At 35.6% G+C, this 19,092-nt stretch overlaps 1 protein-coding gene across 1 annotated transcript in view; it reads left to right on the top strand.

Annotated features, from left to right (window-relative positions):
- The window catches only part of kntc1 (kinetochore associated 1), a 95,544-nt gene that overhangs the window by 36,895 nt on the left and 39,557 nt on the right, over positions 1-19,092 (top strand). The window contains exons 19-39 of the mRNA XM_012969013.3: positions 975-1,040; positions 1,556-1,617; positions 1,719-1,830; positions 2,273-2,416; positions 2,542-2,598; positions 4,255-4,356; positions 4,568-4,687; positions 5,196-5,339; positions 5,670-5,768; positions 6,036-6,139; positions 8,920-9,022; positions 10,607-10,741; positions 12,727-12,846; positions 12,942-13,014; positions 13,115-13,182; positions 13,533-13,825; positions 13,931-14,103; positions 15,670-15,767; positions 16,052-16,196; positions 18,488-18,544; positions 18,702-18,865. Of these exons, the coding sequence (XP_012824467.2) occupies positions 975-1,040; positions 1,556-1,617; positions 1,719-1,830; positions 2,273-2,416; positions 2,542-2,598; positions 4,255-4,356; positions 4,568-4,687; positions 5,196-5,339; positions 5,670-5,768; positions 6,036-6,139; positions 8,920-9,022; positions 10,607-10,741; positions 12,727-12,846; positions 12,942-13,014; positions 13,115-13,182; positions 13,533-13,825; positions 13,931-14,103; positions 15,670-15,767; positions 16,052-16,196; positions 18,488-18,544; positions 18,702-18,865 (2,439 nt within the window). The remainder of the gene's footprint in view (positions 1-974; positions 1,041-1,555; positions 1,618-1,718; positions 1,831-2,272; positions 2,417-2,541; positions 2,599-4,254; positions 4,357-4,567; positions 4,688-5,195; positions 5,340-5,669; positions 5,769-6,035; positions 6,140-8,919; positions 9,023-10,606; positions 10,742-12,726; positions 12,847-12,941; positions 13,015-13,114; positions 13,183-13,532; positions 13,826-13,930; positions 14,104-15,669; positions 15,768-16,051; positions 16,197-18,487; positions 18,545-18,701; positions 18,866-19,092) is intronic.

Here is a 19,092-nt window from a genome sequence, read left to right as displayed (position 1 = left end):
GGTCTGGCAGTATATTTAAAATCAGCTAAACGGCATCACAAAATCTATCAAATACCTCCTGACTCCATTTTCTTTTTATCAACGATTTGATCTTTGTAAAAGAGAACATTGTTCTCTTTGTGGCCATACTTATGTTTTACAGATTTATTGATAGAGAAGAGATTAAGAGCAAGACTTCATACTTGACAATTTAGAAAGAGGGACTGGTTAATTTTCGAGTGTTTTTACTGTCTTATTAAATTTATAGTGATAGAATATATGTTTGCATTTAGTTTTATATTTATTTTTATGCTTTACATTTGTTTTGTGCAATTTCCCCTATTATTTAAAGATTTTCTTGACTTTGAAAACCTTACTTTTTTCATTATAAATCATTCTCAAAGACTTTTCTTCTATCAGCTTTTAACCACTGCCACACATATTTGGTACAGTTATGTAAATAAAACATACCCTGTGCAGAATAAAATATGCCTATATTGTATGTGTTTTATTCAAAAATAAAAACCTATGCAGGGCTTTCTCGATGTGCATTTACAGAATGGGGAAGATTGTCCATAGGACCAAATTGAGGTCTTAATCTTAAATTCATTAAATAATAATTTATACTGATCAGTTATCAATACTGCATACAGTGAATACACTTTAATGAGTATAACAAAGGCACTCGCATTCTTGGAAGTTGCCATTATACTGTAATGATGTTTTGAAGCAATATCAATCTTTCTAGCATAGTGCATTGCAGTTTGACCACCGGATTGCAATGTTACATTGGAATTTATTTTATAAAATATACAGATAATTATGGCTCCCTGGAAAGAATAAGCTATGCTGTGTATTTTTACCTGTTTTAAAAATTATGGTAAGTCATACTTATAAATTATGCGTGTTACCATTTGTATCTTCTTTGAACCTTTTTCTGTCATATGAATGCTTCTTTTTTCAAAGTCCCAATTCAATTTTGCATTTTTTTTCAGATTCAGAGGAAGGAGGATAAAATGCTCCCAGCATCGTCAGATGACATTCAGGTGTCTATTACTGATGTAAGCATCTTTTTTACAGTGTTTTAACACATTGCTTAAGAAAAATATGCTTAAAACAATTCTCATTTATGGCACTCTGCATTACAATTGTACAGGAATGGGACCTTTTTAGTATGCTTGGAACCTGGGTTTTTCCACATTAGGTGTCTTGCCATAATTTGGACCTGCATTCCTTAAGGCTAATAAAAATAATAAAATATATTTTGAAATATTTAAAATTTAAGCTTTTGGCTACCTACGTGGATTTAATTTGATAACTGTCATTTGGTTTGTACTGATTAATTTGCTATATCTGTCTGTCTTTTTTTGTGTATTGCTATTTTGGGAAATCACTAAAACTATTTTTCAATATGCAGATAAAGGAAATCCGGTATAAAACAAGTGTTTTCTTAAATAAAACATTATGGAGCATGGCGTTCAATTATCGAGGGCCACTTAGCTGCTTCTCCGAGTTTTTGTTTTTTTTTTTGTTAAATAATTTGTAAAAATAATTGAAAAACTTTAACATTATGCAGGTGCTAAGAGCCCAGGCAAGACTTACTACTTTTTATGGTGCCTTCGGACCAGATAAATTCAGGTTCGTAGTTGTAGATCTGTAACGTAAAAATCCAGGTTTGTTTATTTTCTTTTAGATTACACGTAACAAACTAACAATTCTATTTTTTTTTACTACTTTAGTGGTATTGCCTGGACAGAGTTTTTAAACAACGAAGAGATTCTAAAAGACATCCTTTTTCATTTAGAAGAAATGAATCTGCCTTGTGCTCAGTATCTTTGGCTGAGACATCAGGTTGGTCACTTTGTTTTATTCCTCTAAAATACAGGAAGTTTACTTTTGTATAATCTTAGATGAAATATGATTTCTATTGAAATGCACACAAATCCAGAAGTGCTGGATGGAAATTTTTTTGGGGATGTCCAACCTGTAGCTTTTCCACCAGTTTATCTTTAGCTCTAAGAATCACATCTAAATTATCTCTGGCATACCGTAAGGCCACAGGGGGCTGGCAGTTGCAGGCAAAAATACGGCTGATGCCAGTATAGGGGCTTAATTCTCAGCCTCCATTTTTCTGCAGATCGAATATCAGCCCTGTGTGGCATGAGCCAAAGATGTATTTCAACAATTTGCTGGAGGATAGCAAGTTAGACATTACCACTGTTAAGCAGTCTATATTTTTTTTTCTATATTTTTCATTTACATACTTTTCACTGTATTTTATTCTTGCTTTTAGGGAGAGTTTGAAAGTAAATTTGATGAAAAAATGCTGGAGATCCTCCTTAATGCAATTCCTGCAAATATACCTTCACATGATTTGTGTCCATGGTTCAAAAACATCTTGATTCCCTTTGTAAGAAGGATTGTTCCAAAAGGACAGGTGCATATTACAATAAAATAATTTACCTTCAAATATATTGTGGTTTTTGTTTGTATGTTTTCAATAAGTCCACCACTTTATTAACATAGTTGTTTTTTTTTTTGTTTTTGCTTTACTTAATGCAGAGGATCATCGCAAAATGGTTAGAGCACAGAGCACGAGGCCTAGAGCTGACTGACAAGGTAATCAAGCAGTAAATGTGGCATAGCCATTATATATTACATACTTTAATAAATAAAATCAATGTATTCTATTAATTTACCTTAGAATTTCCTTTTAGTATAGTTTTCTAGACAGTGATATTTTAAGACAGTTTGTAAATGGTCTATGTGTTTTTTTCTTATTGTTTTTTTCATTTTATTACTCTTTCTTTTGCAATTCTCCATTTTGGAATTTGAAATATTGTCTGGTTTTTAATGTCCTAGTTACTGAACCAGACAGTGGTTTGAATGAGAGACTAAATGAATAGGAAAGGACAAAAAAAGGAAGATAGGAACTTGATACAATGTAGTAAAAATCCCAGCCTCAATATGAATTTATTTAGCAGTTTCTTGTCATTGCTGATGCAAGCATCGATTTAGAGAGAAGCATGCTAGAAAGGCAAAAAACTCTATTTAGAATTAAAAAAAAAATCTATTTAGAATAAAACAATTACCTAAGAATGCTACCATCTATATCACAGTTAATTTTAAGGTAAACTACTGCTTTAAAAGTAAGAGAATACTCTGATTTTGTTAATAAGGCATTAATAAATGCTCTTCGGAGCATTTGGTTAGGTTTTTAAGGCTAGGACAGCAAGTCATAATCGAAAAATGTTTGCTGAGAATTAAGTAAAGTTTTATTGTTTTATCAGTTTGTTGAAAATTAGGTAAAGGTTTGCTGCTGATTATAGTTTATTGGACTAAACACAGTCTCATTTGAAAAAACCATCTGCTCCGATTAATTATGTTGCATGTGTATCTTCTAAATGGTTTTCAATTGTTAGGGCAAGCAAAGGTCTTCATAAGAGATTTTTTCTAATCTGAAGGTGTGTAAAAATGTATGTCAATATATTTACGAACACATATACCTTTACTACTTTACTTATTTACTACACTCTATTTGCCACTAAAATTATGTCACAGCAACCAGAAAAAAACGTATATATTAACAGAGATGACAGTAGCCAGCAGTAAGAAGTTACCAAACAAAATTAATAATTATTTTATGCAAAAATCAAAGTTATAGGAATACTTGGTGACAACAGCTACTACTTGCTGATAAATATTTTTGTAATTAGATTTGACTAGATCAGACTTTAGCATATTCATTATATCTATCTTTATTTTTACTTTTTTATTCATCTTTGACCCAATTAAGTTTATCTAACTGAAGCTTTTTTTTTACATTTTGCCATTTTTAAGATGGCCAAGTAACACAACTGCAAAAGTGCCATGATCTTTTAAAAAGATACAAGTTAATTTATACACATCATACTTAAGTAATCCATAGAAAACATCCAATATAAACCTGCTCTTTGTGCACATAACAATAGATTGTCAGAAAATATTTTATTTTCATCTGCATTCTTGAAATAAACTAAAGAGATGAGGGGAGCAAAAGTTGGTCCAGAAAGGGAACTTTGACATTAAATAGTCTGAATATTCTTGGTTTAAAGGGGCAGTGGTCACTAGCACAGTAAATATATATTGCTTTACATTATCTTTAATGCAAATAATGCCTTCACCTACCTATATCATTCATAAATATAGCTTGGTATTTGAATGAATACATACAGTATTAGTTTGTTGTATTCTTATTAAAATGACATGTACATGAACAATGTTTAATTTTGATAGGCTGACTGGCCAGAAAATGGATATGAAATGGCAGAAGTATATTTTGTTTCCAAGAATCCAGGAGAACTTGGTTTAGCCTCATCTTGGCTTTGGATCCCATTGGTGAGAATAACTGTGTATAATGGTAATCATCTACAGTATTGTGAAGAAGACATGCTTAGAATTTCCACTGTACATCATGGCTCGCATAGTCAAAATGTTTATAAATACAGTTATGTTTCTTTTATAAAATAGCAACTCAAATTATACCTACCAAATTTGCCAAACGTTGAAACCAGTACTATATGTAAATGCTGTTTGTTGTGTTCTCTAGAAGGAAGATGGTGATTGTGAAGAAGTGCAAAAGCTTATGAAGCTGGTGACTAATCTTCAGGAGTTAGTTGAATTATACAGGAAGTATAACTGTAAACTTGCGCTTTCAGACTTTGAAAAGGTAAAATGTCATCTTGACATATATAATGTGTATACCTCTCAGCTGTCCCTTTTTTTGCAGGACAGTCATGATTTTAACAGCTCAGTCAGCAGTCCCAGAATCTTCTTAAAAAGCCCCCTAATTTCCCTTTGATCTCCAAAGTTCCTCAACTTAATTAGATAAGTAGGCTTTTGGGAGAGAGCCCAGAATACTGAACACCTGCACTTAGATACAATTGTAACTAATAAGATAAACAGGTCTCTTGGGGAACAGAGACTTGCATCTTAAAGGCCTATTTCACCATCATTAGCAAAACTGTATTCGAACTTTACTTAGCCTGACAAATTTTGTAAAATGGGAGTGGTATTTAGGGGGCATAGCCACAAAATTGGGCGTGGTCAAAAATGTTCGCCACACATGGCATTTCTTTTTGCCCCTCTTTGCATATTTCAAATGTTGGGAAGTATGAATGTGTAGGCACACAAACAAGGACATAGACATTTTTTAATCCTTCTATGTGTATTTTCAGGAAACTACTGTCACAATTGTGTTCCGTATGTTGGATAAGGTTTTGGCTCCAGAACTTATTCCATCCACGCTAGAAAAAGTTATTCGCCCTTACATGTATCAGCACAACCTTCAAGAGGAAGAACTCTTGCTTCAGTATATTAAGGTATTATAAATACATTCTAAAAGGTGCTTATCAGCAACTATATTTTGAGATTTTCAGGAAATGATGTTGTGTATCAAAAAGATAGTGGTTGTGGTAATTTGGCCTAGTCTCCAGGCTCCATGAATTGGACCAAAATAATCACCTTTCCTGGTAAATTCCTATTTGCAGCTGTTTAGATATCAGTTGAGCCAGACCACTCCATAATCTCCTGTGTAATGTAATATTTGAGCTAAAATTGCAATTGCATTGCGTGTTTCTGTGTATGGCAAGGTTTATTGTGAGACAGCTTAATTTTGTCTTTATTAAAAAAAACATTTTCTGTTGATTTAGGATTTATTGGAACGCTGCAGTTCCCGTTCTGCATCGTTGTTCGAAACAGCCTGGGAAGCAAAAGCAATGGCAGTGATTGGCTGCATGTCAGACACAGATGTAAGATTTTTTTTAAACCTGCATGATGTCAGAATGGAGAACTTTGTAATATTACTAATCTACTTTTATCTTTAATGCAGCAAACATTCCTTGTTACCTGGTACAAGTTACTTGTAGTCTTAGTAAAATAGATGTTTGAAGAAAAAACTATTTTGTTCTGAAAACTGTTATTTAATGAATTAGCTGCCATACAGTGGGTTTAGTCTGCGCAATCAGAATAACATTTTGTCAAATAAGTTATTAAATTATGACTATCATTTTTTGCAGCTAATATTTGATGCTGTGCTTCAGATAATGTATGGTGCTGTTGTGCCATGGAGTGATGCAGTTGAGCAGCTCGTAAAACAACATTTGGAAATGGATCATCCGAAGTAAGAAGAATTAATAATAAATAAATAAATTATACATTCTGAAAGTGTTCTATATTGTTCTATAAGTCCATTCTTTCCATATGCAAACACCTGCATGGAATAAAGTAACAATAAGTAAATAGTATAAAAAGAGTAATTTTTATTAAATAAAGATTTAGTAGGAAACCTTGATACAGCTAATCCTAGTCTTTTAGACTTGGGATGGCTTACTTGGTGGGGACATGTTTTGCAACCTCATTCACCACAATTATTGGAATGATCTCTTTGTTCACCATGATGTACAGAACTTTGGCAATATTGCATAGCAAAACGTGTTATATTGTGACCTTAATGTTGATTAAATTAGGGAAGAAGAAGTAAGAGTCTATGATTATCCAGGAAAGAGTTAATAAACATAATTTTAGTAAGTAAGTAAGGGAGTGTGGGCCAGGTATAGGTGGAAAATGGATTGGTTCATTTTTTGGTTGAGTTGAGAAGTATGAATTTCAATAGGGTTTAACCATACTCATTAAAACAAAAACATGGATGACACCTCCAAAAGAATGTACAGAGAGATCAAAAAGTAGACCACATGCCGAACCTTGAGGTATTCCCTAGAAGAAGTGGTGACAAGATTTTTTTAACATAAGAGTAAAAAATTGGTTAGAAAAGAAGGAGAATGCCCTTTGATTACAGAAAATTAGGGAATGGAAAACTTTCTTTAGATGGGGGTGTTGAGCCATTATTAAATGCAGATGTTGTCAGAGTTGCTTAGATAAGAGCAAGAGTTGGGTAGATATAAACGTGTTTGTTTTATTTATAGTTACTTATAGATAAAAGTCTCCAGATTAGATATGCTGCATATTTAAGGCTAGTGCCACATAGGCCAGATTCTCGGCTTGTGGATAAGCGAAGGCCAAGAATCTGCCCTGACGCTTTAAAAATCTGCAAGTTGTGCCTGTACCTAGAAGCAGTGCTTCAGCCCAAGTGGAGGTACACACAGCATGTTTCAGCCAAAACGGCTTGAGTATGCAGTTTCAGGCTGAAATACGCTGCATGTGCCTGCACCCGCAGGCAATGCTTCCGGGTGTAGGCACAGCAATAGTCCTCAAACAGAGCAAACATTCAATGTGCATTGCATAAATAAATCCACCTGAAACACTACTGTTACAGAAAGAAATCGCCAGCGCTCGGTTTAACCCACGCTGTAGTGTTGACCAGCTGCTAGAAACACACTATTGTGCCAGCGCTCGGTCTAACCCACAATCTGGAGTTGACCAGCTGCTATAAACGATAAAAAGCCATTACTTATACACAAAGAGAAAAAAAGTTTGCCAGCGCTTAGTTTGCCTTTAAAAATAATTTTTACAAAAAATGAGGTGTTAGTACCACACTTTGGCCAAAATATGTAAGCTCACGTGCCACGTCAAGGCCCCTCATTATACGTGAGTCCTACACTGTCTAATGACTTTGAGTATATGATGCAATTAAAATAAAGTCCCTGTAAGGGACCTGTAAGATTTAGAATGGTAGTACTTAAAGAACTAACGAAAGAAGTAGGGCAGAAATGCTGTACATCATGTTTCAGGATTCTGTATCAAGCCCATCTGTGCCCCCAAACATGCCTCTGTAGCTCCCCATCTTTTCTGCTGATTCACTGCACATGCTCTGTGCTGCTGTCAGTTACTAAGCTTAGGGACTGACTCACAATATACTGTATATACAGAATTTAAATGTCAAAAGATAAGACTGATTAGAAATTAATACGGATAATTACTACATGGCAGCTATGAAACCAGTGCAATTAGCATCCGAATTTAATAATCAGCCCTGTAGCATCAGCTTATATGACAGAAAAATATCATTTTTACTTGATAATTTGCAGCAACTCCTGGTGCTAAGCTTCTCAACAGCTGCTCAGAGCACACTGGGCATGTTGCTGTCGCAGACTGTGACAAGTTTAAAGTCCTGGGTCATTGCTGCTACAGAGATGCTTAAACTTTAGACTGGTGCAGTAAGTACAGTATGTAAATATGTCATTTTTAGCCATATTCATTCATTTTTTTTTTTTTTTTTTTTTTTGAAAGATTCTTTATTGATTTTATGCAAACAAAAATATTGAGAAGTAGGAAAGAATAGAAAGCCATATTCATTCTTAGGGTTTAGTTCTCTGAATGCTGATTTGGCTATATGCTGCAAAAATGTATTTGCACTTGGTGAATGCTTAGAAAGCAAAGAGTTACAGAACTGCATAACCATATTTATACTTTCTACCCAAGGGTTTTTGCTTAGGGGCAATGGTGTCTAGAGATTAAACCTTTTTTTACATCTATTATAACATTGTTTTTGCATGGTATTTATAATTTTGACTTAAAATTATTTTCCCAAAGCTTTTACATCACATATCGAGCCCCCATGTTCCTCTATGAGGCTGAAATATTAAAGAGTAGTTTTTTTAGTGTCAGTGTTGCTTTAACTGCAGGCAATGTGATTTCTGCAATAATGTAAGCCTGTTACAGGCAGTTGGTAAAATTTGATACAGTGTACTTTGAACTCTGGAATCATACTTAGTCAGGGATGCTAACTAACAAATGTAAGAAAATAGTCATCAGTTTGGTGCAGCTTACAGAATAAGCAACCAGGTTTGTTGAGCTGGTACTGAGAAATATAAGAGGGTGGAAAATGGTAAAAGATAAAATTGAAAAAAATCAAATTAATAAATATATATTTTATAGTGTTGTATTTAATGAAATACATTGTATTATGGGCTTATGACTTTAGTTTGTTTTTTGTTTTTCCAGAGTCAAATTACTGCAAGAAAGTTACAGACTGATGGAGATGAACAAGCTTCTGCGTGGTTATGGAATAAGGGGCTTTAACCTTGCAAATGAAAAACAGATAATGGTATGACTAGTACAGGTCATTTGTTTGTTTGCAGCATATTAAGTTTATACTACACAGGTCTTTGTAATGAAAGATAATAGCAGTGGAAAAACTTTTAACACTTTCACTGCCAGCCAGTTTGGCGCTTCTGGAACTTTTATTGCCAGACAGTTTTTAAACATTTTGCTGTCTTTCACTTTAGGGTCCTTTGGGGGGACTATTAGTTTACCCAGGAAAATGGACAACCTAAGCTTTCAAAATATGCTAGCATTGTTGTTTAATTCCACTTCACTTCTGTAATAAGATATAGGCTTCTAAATGTCTAAAAATGTTTCCATAATATAAATGCATATATCAGAAACAAATTATTTTATGCACATAAATACAACTGATTTGGGAAGTTCTATGTCTCCTGAATGTGCAAATACCAAATATTTATAGCTTTATGGAGATTTCTCACTTGTATAGGTCAAAAATTCCCAGAAGTACACTACTAACTTTCCAAATTGCAGGAAAAACTGTCTGTCTATGCCAAACTACCAAGCTGCAATGTTTTCCTAAAATGATCAGTTTTTGTAGAAATTTGTGAAATTTTTAAAAAATCGGTTCAAATCTTGTATTCTATAGCATTTTATCTTCTGCGGGTCATAATGTAACTAGATAAAACATGAATCTGAATGTAAGGGGTCCACTGAATGGTTCGATGCCCAATTTGTATAGGTTTACATAAGTACCATTTGGGTAATCCTGCCCCCTAAGGTTTTCCAGTCGCTCCTCACGCTGGAAATGAGGGGGTGGGGGTCAACAAGTGGAAGAAACTGACTAGTAAGAGGGGGAAGAGATGTGTGTGTGCTCCATTAGGGTTGAGCTTCAACGGTAAAATGAAAGATCTGTATAGCATGTTAGGCCGTCTCTCTTATAATAAAGCTTTTGGAATAAAAGTCCTGCTATGCTGTGTGCTATTCCTTAATTAACTTTTTGGGGGACTTTTTAAAAAAAGATTTTGGTGGAGAGTCGGCTGTCTGAGGGAGGTTCCAATGCCGCAATGCCTTTTTAACTTCCTCGGGTGAAGTAAAAGAAATTGGAGTGCCCTGTTTAGAGATGATAAGCTTTACTGGGAGCCATACTGGGAACCAGTATTGGATGTTGTTATCACTTAGTTTGGACCACTGGTCAAAGACTGCGCCTGCCTCTAATGGCTGTTCAGTACACGTGTGCCGTGCAAAGTATGCTGTTACTGGGGCAGTCAATTTTTTTCCCTGATTTTTTGATCCCACAACAGGAGGGAGGAGGTCTCAATGATGTGCTGCACACAGTGGATCTTCTGAGCTAATTGTGGCTTATTGGCTCTATGCACTGCAGAGCTGGTGCTCATTGCTGGCTAGCTCTGCTCCCGAGAAAGCATATCTTGACTAGTTTCAGTACTTTTTTTTTTTTTTATCTTTAGTTCACAACTACTATTCATTTACACCTTTTCTTTTAAAAAGGAAATGCATAAAAAATGTTAAAAAATGCATAATTAAACAAAAAGCAACTTTCTATACAGAATTTTTTTTTTTTCAATAAATACAGTTTAAATAAGCCATGTAAATATTTTTCTTATAGAGTTTAGTGAAGTACATTCTTAAGCAAGATTCCCCTTCGTCTTTGGAGGATGCTTTAAAGATTTTCCAAGCATACATGCTGCCTTTTGTGGAGGTGTATATTATTAGGATTGTGCAGCTAATCTACATGAACAGGGTAAGTTTCCATAGTAGGTTAAATAGTTTAGTAAGCACCTGAAGAAAAAAAACAGATGTATACTATTTTCCTTAAAATCATAGTTAACAATTAGAGCAAACTTTCTGAATAAAAAATATTCTTATTTTGCAGACTGTTAGGAATTTGGGGAAAACAAATTTAAAGGAATACTGTCATGGGAAAACATGTTTTTTTCAAAACGCATCAGTTAATAGAGCTTCTCCAGCAGAATCTTGCATTGAAATCTGTTTTCCAAAAACGCAAACAGTTTTTTATATAATTAATTTTGAACTTTTAAATGGGACTAGCAATATTTTCATTTCCCAGGGTGCTATAGCCATGTGACCTGTGCTCTGATAAACTTCAGTCACACTTTACAGCTGCGCTGTAAGTTGGAGTGATATTGCCCCCCTCCCTTTCCCCCCAGCAGCTGATCAGGAGAAAAATGGGAAGGTAGCAAGATAGCACCTCCCAGTAGATATCAGAATAGCACTCAAAAGTAAGAAATCCCCGTAAAATATGGTCACCATGGATAGAGTTTCTGAACAACCTAGATCAATAATGGTATAAAGAAATGGTCACTATACTAGCAATATATACCATGACACCCCACCCCTCACTTTAAAACCCATAGACAGGACTGCATGCCCTGTTAACAACTATATATGATAATGTAAGGAACTGATCGCCACCCAAGGCAATATCACAAAGTAGTAAGAACTTGCTGTCAGCTTAGGAATAAAGGATTTTGATTGCACAATGCACCCCTCCCTACCCCACCTCTTCTTCTTTCTTTACCCCTCCCTCAATGGTGAAATTCAAAAAATAAAGAATTTATTAAAAAAAAGTAATAAATCCAAGTCCGACTTGGGACTCCTCCAGTTACATGGGAGCAAGAGAAACAATAGGTTACCTAAAAGCAGTTCTAGTGTGTAGCTTTTTTGAAAGCTCAGACTCAGGCACATTGCACTGAGATGGCCGCCTACACACCAATATTACAACTGAAAAAAATACATTCGTTGGTTCAATAATAACATTTTAAATGGTATAGTGAATTATTTGCTATGTAAACAGTGTAATTTAGACATAAATGTATAACATAAAATTCATGACAGTATCCCTTTAATTTTCTATTTGAACTTCACATTTGTCCCTTTTGTTCAATAGTGAAATGAATGAACTTTTTTTTTACATTTCGCACCTCCCATTTGTTTGCTTTATCATGTTTTCATTGGTCATTTAAGACACCTACTAAAACAATAGTATTGCACCGGGAGGAAGCTCACAGGCATGCTCATAATGAATGAGTGCTCCAACTCACTCATAATACACATGAATGTGACATAAGGTAAGGCAGGGTGTCCCCTGATCTTACATTACTTGCTTGCATATAATGAGCAAGCTGGGACACTAGCTTATAATGTACATGCATGTGCCCCAATATAGCCACCTGCACTAGAAGTTCCCTCATGTTGCAAGTGGTCTGAGGGACTAGAGTTTCTCCCAACCATGTCTGAGTATGTGGGCTCTATAAGATTGTTGATACTTGGGTTTTGATATGTCTGCATTAGTGATGCTCATTGTACTAATTGCACAGTTATTATTTTAGAAAGATGTGGCACAAGTTTTTGGGGAACAACCCCTTCTCAGGTGCAATGAATGAGTTAAAAGCATTTTCCGGTATATTTTGGTGTGCGTCTTCCCGGCATAAAGTCGAATTCTCTTGAAGTCATACACAAATCTATTAAATGTATTCAGGCTTTTGCATTAGTATTCTAAGCTAACATTTTTTGCTAACCAAAGAGATGCTTGATGGAAAAGCATACCCTGTGTATTGCATGCACAGTAAATGCCATATTGTTGTACGGGAGATCATTAAAACATGACAAAATGCTTGAAAACCCCAAACAATGTTTTTTATCATCAACCGATAATACATCTGAAACAATCTCTGTAAAATGTTTTGTGAAAATTTTACTTCTTAGGGAGAAGATTGTCTGAATTTACTGAAGTCTCTTACTCCTGCTGATGCAGAAATAACTATTGAAAGATTATCATTATGGGCAAGAATAGCCTTACAGGAGAATCCTGGTGGTTCAGAAGAGGTATTGTTTTGCCATTTGTTTTGCTTTTCTGAGTGTTTCCAGTTTATTCCAATTTTCAATATTGCTTCCTAATGAAATGTTTCATAATTTTCCAGTGCAAAAAAGACCAGAAAATGATAGCAAAAACACTTGTAGAGATTCTTAAATTCCAAATGTGTGCTCAAAAGGGTGAGTTAGAATGCACAGTATATACAATTGTTTTGTTGTTTTCTAGGGTGGGGATATTTATTTACCACATACACATCCAAATACCTTGTTTTATTTGTAGAAAATCTTCTGAAATCTGAACTTTGTGAGGCCAATTTACAGATGTTTGAAGCAATCTCTAATTTACAGGTAATAATTTTCATGATTTAATATGGACATACATAGGGTTTGCTGACAAAAGTACAATATGAATCAAAACACTGAACAATAAGCCACTAGCAAAATATTGTTAAGCATGTTCTGTGTGTGCAGTTTCTTTGTATTCTTGATACTACTCTGTTTAGCATGTACTTGGGGTAGGAGGAGAATTACCTGTGTTTTCCATTGTGGTAGAAAATTTTACAAGCTAAAAATTACAGCAAAGATGTTTGTAATTGACCAATTTATTATTTGGTGCTATGGATGTTAAAAGACATTATTCTTTCAGGACCAGTAAGAATTTATGCCCCAAACGTATTTATCTGTCTTCTTTCTTTCAGGAGGATTTTGATATTTTCCTTTCGATTGAGGATTATGAAAATCGGGTATTGGTATCACAGCTCAGAGATGAACACATTATAGCATATGAGACTACAAAATCAAAATCAAAAAATTCTGGAAAGACATCAGAGCTGAATCCAACTTTTGACGAAAAGACAAAAATCCCATCAACTGAATCAAGGCTATACAGACTTGCATTACTTTTGCAGGTCACAGAGCAAGAGCTTGGAGCAGAATTGGCCTTAAGGGCATTGGCTTTTGGAAAGGTTGAAAAGGCACTGCAGATCTGCAGGTAGCAAATCAAGCGTATTGTTGGAATATTCAAAATTCTTGCATTTACCTTGTTTTTCTGTTATTTTCAGGTGATTTTAACTTCATATATTTTGTAATTTTTTAGAGAATTATATGAACATCACTGTAATCCCCAAACAGGACATTTACTATTTCTGGTTTCACAAAAACTCTCTGACATGCTGGAAGCAAATACACCAATGGTGATCCCTGCTGGAATGAACCTTCCTGCTGTCATCTACGAACTGTCCTGCCAAGCTTCCACTATATGCAGTCCAGGTAATATGTAACAAACATTTACTTATTACATAAATATATTATAAGTAAAATTTAGTAATTTAAACGAGGAGGAAAGGTAAAAACTAAGTAAGCTTTATCAAAAAAGGTCTATGTAAATACAGCCATAAGCACTCACAGAAAAGCTGCACTGGGTCCTCTATCAAAAGAAACACAGGATTTCTTGTCTTCTTTTTTGTAAACATGATATTCTGGTGTCTGACTTCCTCTTTCAGAAAAATCCAGAATTCCCTGGGCCAGAGTCTGCTCAGTTCTTTCCTCTTTCCCCACTCCTGCTCCCCCCTCCCACAAGAATGCTAAGAACTCCCTCCCCCTCCCTTACGAATGTGTGATCTGAGCTATAAAGGTTAGACTGCAAGCAGGAAGCTACTTAAAATGGCAGCTGCTGTCTTAAGCAAAGGGAGAAAGCTTCTAGATCTGTTTACTCAGGTATGGTAATGCATTTTGCAGAATAAATATATTGTTCTAGGTGGCAGTAATGTGGCAAATCTATAGGCAGTAAAATGCCAAAATGACTCTCCTTCTCCTTTAAGAGCAGTGAGCAATTTTGCAGCCCAAAAGGGCACTTAAAAGGGAACTCTTATTGCTGTAAACATTGAAAATGTGTTAATATTTTTTTTAAGACTGCCTACAATGCAGAAGCAAAACATTTGATTACATAGAGCATTTTACATTCTTTTGAAAAGGTTGAGAAGAACATTTTGGTTATGACTCATAGCATTTGTATGTTGCTTGTTGCCAAGACTGGAAGCAAAATAATGGTGCTGCCCAGGGTACAGGCATTCTTTAGCAAAAAGGAGCGCTGTCCCAGGGTCTGGGAAGGGGGGCTTCTAACAAGTTGGTAGCTCTTGGTGATTTAGCCTGTCTCCCTCTGTGTATTTTTGAAACAGATTTGCTAAGTAGCCACAACAGTTTACTGAATTAGTTTATAACAATGACAATGCCTCTAGATTGCAGGGTATTAAAGGAGAAGGAAAGGCTAAGTCACTTGGGGGTGCCAAAATGTTAGGCACCCCCAAGTGACTTAGAGCGCTTACCTTTTACCCCGGGCTGGTGCCCCTGTACGGAGAGAACAGCACCAGCCCGGGGTAGCAGCGAGCGCTTCCTACTTCCTATTCACTTGCGCGCACATGGGCAGTAGAGTGAAAAGCCGAACTTAAACAAGAAAGTCGGCTTTTCACTCTACTGCGCATGCGCCGGCTGACGGATTTCGCCGGCAGAAGAGAAAGGAAGGAGGAAGCGCTTCCTACAGGTACCCTGGGCTGGTGCTTTTTTCTCCTAACAGGGGCACCAGCCTGGGGTAAAAGGTAAGCGATCTAAGTCACTTGGGGGTGCCTAACATTTTGGCACCCCCAAGTGACTTAGCCTTTCCTTCCCCTTTAAGGGAATACTTTTCCGTTGGTTTATTGCTCAGCTTAGATATATTGCAAGTCTTGTTGCGTAACATTCTCTACAGAAAATCCTGAAACGTACATTCTCCTTCAAGAAGGGATGTATGGTTTCCTTATTTGCTTGTGAACAATTTATAAGTTCTTTTAATTCTTCCAGATCTCCTGTTAGATGCCTTGGAGTTATGTAAATATACTCAATTGGCTATGGAATTCTACAAGCAATGTCAGATTGAAGACTATGGATTCATAGCAAAAGTAAGGTTTCCTTATGTCTCTTGCACAGAGATTTCTGAGAGTTTAATGCTGAAGTTTCCATTTAAATTTAGGTCAGCTGTATCTGTTATCAAAATTCTTAATTTTTGCTAGAAATCCTATTCTCTCATCACAAAAAAGTGTATTTGCATGTGTGTATGTAGTATGGTAGAATATGGTAGATATGGCTGGGAAATGCAATACTCATAACAATGTTTTAATATCAAACAAAAACTTGCTGACAAATCATGTGTAGATTTAATGGTTTATCTTATTCTTCCTTATAGACTGCTACTTTTGGAGCTGATAGAGACCAATACGAAGAGTGGACCTATGAAGAATACTTCAGCGAGGATGGGATTGTCCTTGATCCCTTAATTGTTTTGCCTGTTGCCTATGATATAACTACTGCTCTAGTACCAAGTACAGCAGGCAAGTAATAACCACTGTGAAATGATTTGTCACAACTATTACAGTTTATCCGCCCAACAATAAGGTAATGCAGTTAAAATAAAGATAGTAAGCTTAAGGGGGCCGGGCTAACATAAATTAATGATGTCAACAAAAGTACGAGTAATTTGATTGGTCGTAAGAGGTTTAAAACTACCTCTACGGAAATGACCGAAATTTCGCACGTCGGCGTTTTGACCTTGTGTTTGTTAGAATCCCGTGCCGGGATGAAATTGATAAGATTGTAGGCACGAGAATGATCAGGGACACGTAATGTTGAAAGCACCAACTTATGGTTGCTAGGGAAAGATAAGGTACTACCGCTCGACTATGTCTAGTTGTCAAACAATAGTATGCAAATAGGTGTGCGCAGGATTTAGCCTTATACTGCCATATTGATTGTAAGGTGGGGGTTACGGCAAGTTACATTGCCAAGGGATAATTACAAGATCTGTAGTTATTGTGGAGTTTCTTTTGGAGTTAATGAGATCACGGCGAGTTCGCTATTGTAGTGGATCTCCGTTAGATTGAATAAGGCTATTCTATAGCTCTTGACACGCAGCAAAAGCACTCTCTCGCCTCCGTGTACGATTGTATTTCAACAGGTAAATACTCTGTTCCATATAACTGCCTGCATTATTTGTGAACTGACCCCGGTGGGGGTATAGGTGTATACTCTGTGTAATAAAAGCAGAGACGCCTAACATAAATGCAGGGCATCTGAACATTAACATTGCCAAGGATAGGCGCGTAGTGTACGCTTGCAGTTGGATAACTGTACGATTGTATTCCAATAGGCAAGTGTGCTGTTCTTTATAACTGCCGGCATTGTCTGTGATTCGACCCCGGCGGGGGTATATGTGTAAACACTCTGTAAAAGTAGAGACGCCTAATAGAAACGCAGGGTACTTGAATACTAACACTGGTAAGGATAAGCGCGGAATGCAGTTGGAAAATTTGAGTGCCAATTGTTAATATGGCCAAATCCACGAGTCCACTCCAATAGGAATTGATGAGGGCCCGCTATTCTCCTCTTATATATATTTTTCTTATACGAAACCTTAGTAGTAGGAGTAAGGGTTAACAGACTTGTTTCTAATATAATCGGCTTGACTGGCGCTATCAATACAATTAGCCAGACCAGTGGGTAAAACTAAAACTATACGATTTTTATCTGATAGGACGTATTGGCATTACATTTTGTACCTATAATACTTACCTTTAATATACCTAGTAAGATAAACCCTCGCTAATTGATATTAACCGCACCCGATCTATAACTCAGGCGTTTGATGTGTAGGCATTGTAACCACAAGATTTTCCACCGGCAGTACGGATTAGATGCAGCTATTAATAAGGGATTTAGAGTATCAAGCCTGACCCCTTGTGGAAAAATACATGTAAGTGCGGGCTATCTGAGCAGCTCGCATAGTAGCTAAATCCAGATACAACAAATCGCTACTTTGTTTCGGTATTTGTATCATGACAAATTGACTTCAGAGTGGTCTACATAGTGGCTAATTTTAGATACAATAAATTGCCACTCAGTTCTGGTCCCTGCAATATGTGAACCTGTTGCTGTTACTGGAATTCGTAACTGCATTGAATCTAAATAGGTTACTGCTATTGTAACTTAAATCTAACAAGCATAGGGTCATTGTGATCTTAACCTTCCCCATTTTTCCTTGTATGTGATTTTAAACTAATTTTTAAAGTAAGCCTAATAAAAATAATTAATTTTTAACTATATTACTGGTGTGCCAGTGTTTTTTTCTTTTTCTTGTGCCTATTACAAGATATATCATACAACTATTACAGTTTATGAAAATATCTTAATAGGGACTTGCTTAGTGTTCAAGAGGGGGGCCCTGCGCTGACAGTGCCAGTGTTTTTCAAATTCACAGTATGCAGTAGGCAATAAATAGCATTCTGACCACCAAGCCAGTATTCATACACATTTCATAGTGAGGAAACATGTTTGAAAGGCCATTCCTGAGGACTAAGTAGGTAAGTTCAAGATAAATCAAATTATGTTATATGAGGTACCTGTCTCTTTACATGTATTTAGATTTATGATATTGCTAAATTACTTATGCACCTAAGTTTGCCAGTTGAAGAAGCTCACCTCTTCTGCATTGAATATTGTCCAATAAGGGATTTCCTTAGGTATCCATTGATGAAGTAATTGCATTTTTATGCCAATCATAATTAGATCTTTATATTGCTAGCGAGTTAAGTTTTGTATTAAGCATTTTTTTTTGTTTTTATCTTAGGTAAAAAGATGTATCCTTTGGATTGTGCATGTCTAGCAAATTGCCCTTATGTTAAAGGTAATGAGAAACAATGCATGTGCATTGTTTAAATAGCTATATATATTTACTATATTTTGTACTTTATAAACTTGTGTAAAGACATATTTTAGTATGGTGTTTTGCTGGACTGTGTTTTATTCATTTAATTTAGTTATATCTTTTAATGATTGATCAGGTGAAAATTTTCTGCTCCCTGCTAAAACGCCAATAACTGTATTGGTGGAAAATCTGCAAGAATGCAGTCAATGTGAGCTAACTTTACGACTGGTGATCAGGACTTTTGGAACATGCCTACAACATGGGGTTTCAAACAATATGGAAAATCAACTGAGCACAAAGGTATACTTACAAAATATCTGCAGTAATTTCAGGCAGTAATTTTTAAGGGGGCCACTATGCTTTATTTTTTTTTTTGGCTTTGTATTTTCTTCTTCTTTTTTTAATTCAGGCATTTATTGAATTCAGTTTCACAATATCAATATGTACAGTGCTGGAATAACAATATTGCAGTATTAGTTACACATTAGTAGTTCATAGATATTTATTACATGGCATAGCATAGCAAC

Source organism: Xenopus tropicalis, chromosome 1, assembly GCF_000004195.4.
Source record: "Xenopus tropicalis strain Nigerian chromosome 1, UCB_Xtro_10.0, whole genome shotgun sequence".
NCBI lineage: Eukaryota > Metazoa > Chordata > Amphibia > Anura > Pipidae > Xenopus > Xenopus tropicalis.
The sequence above is the reverse complement of the archived record's forward strand: the minus strand, read 5'-3'. Positions and strand labels throughout refer to the sequence as shown.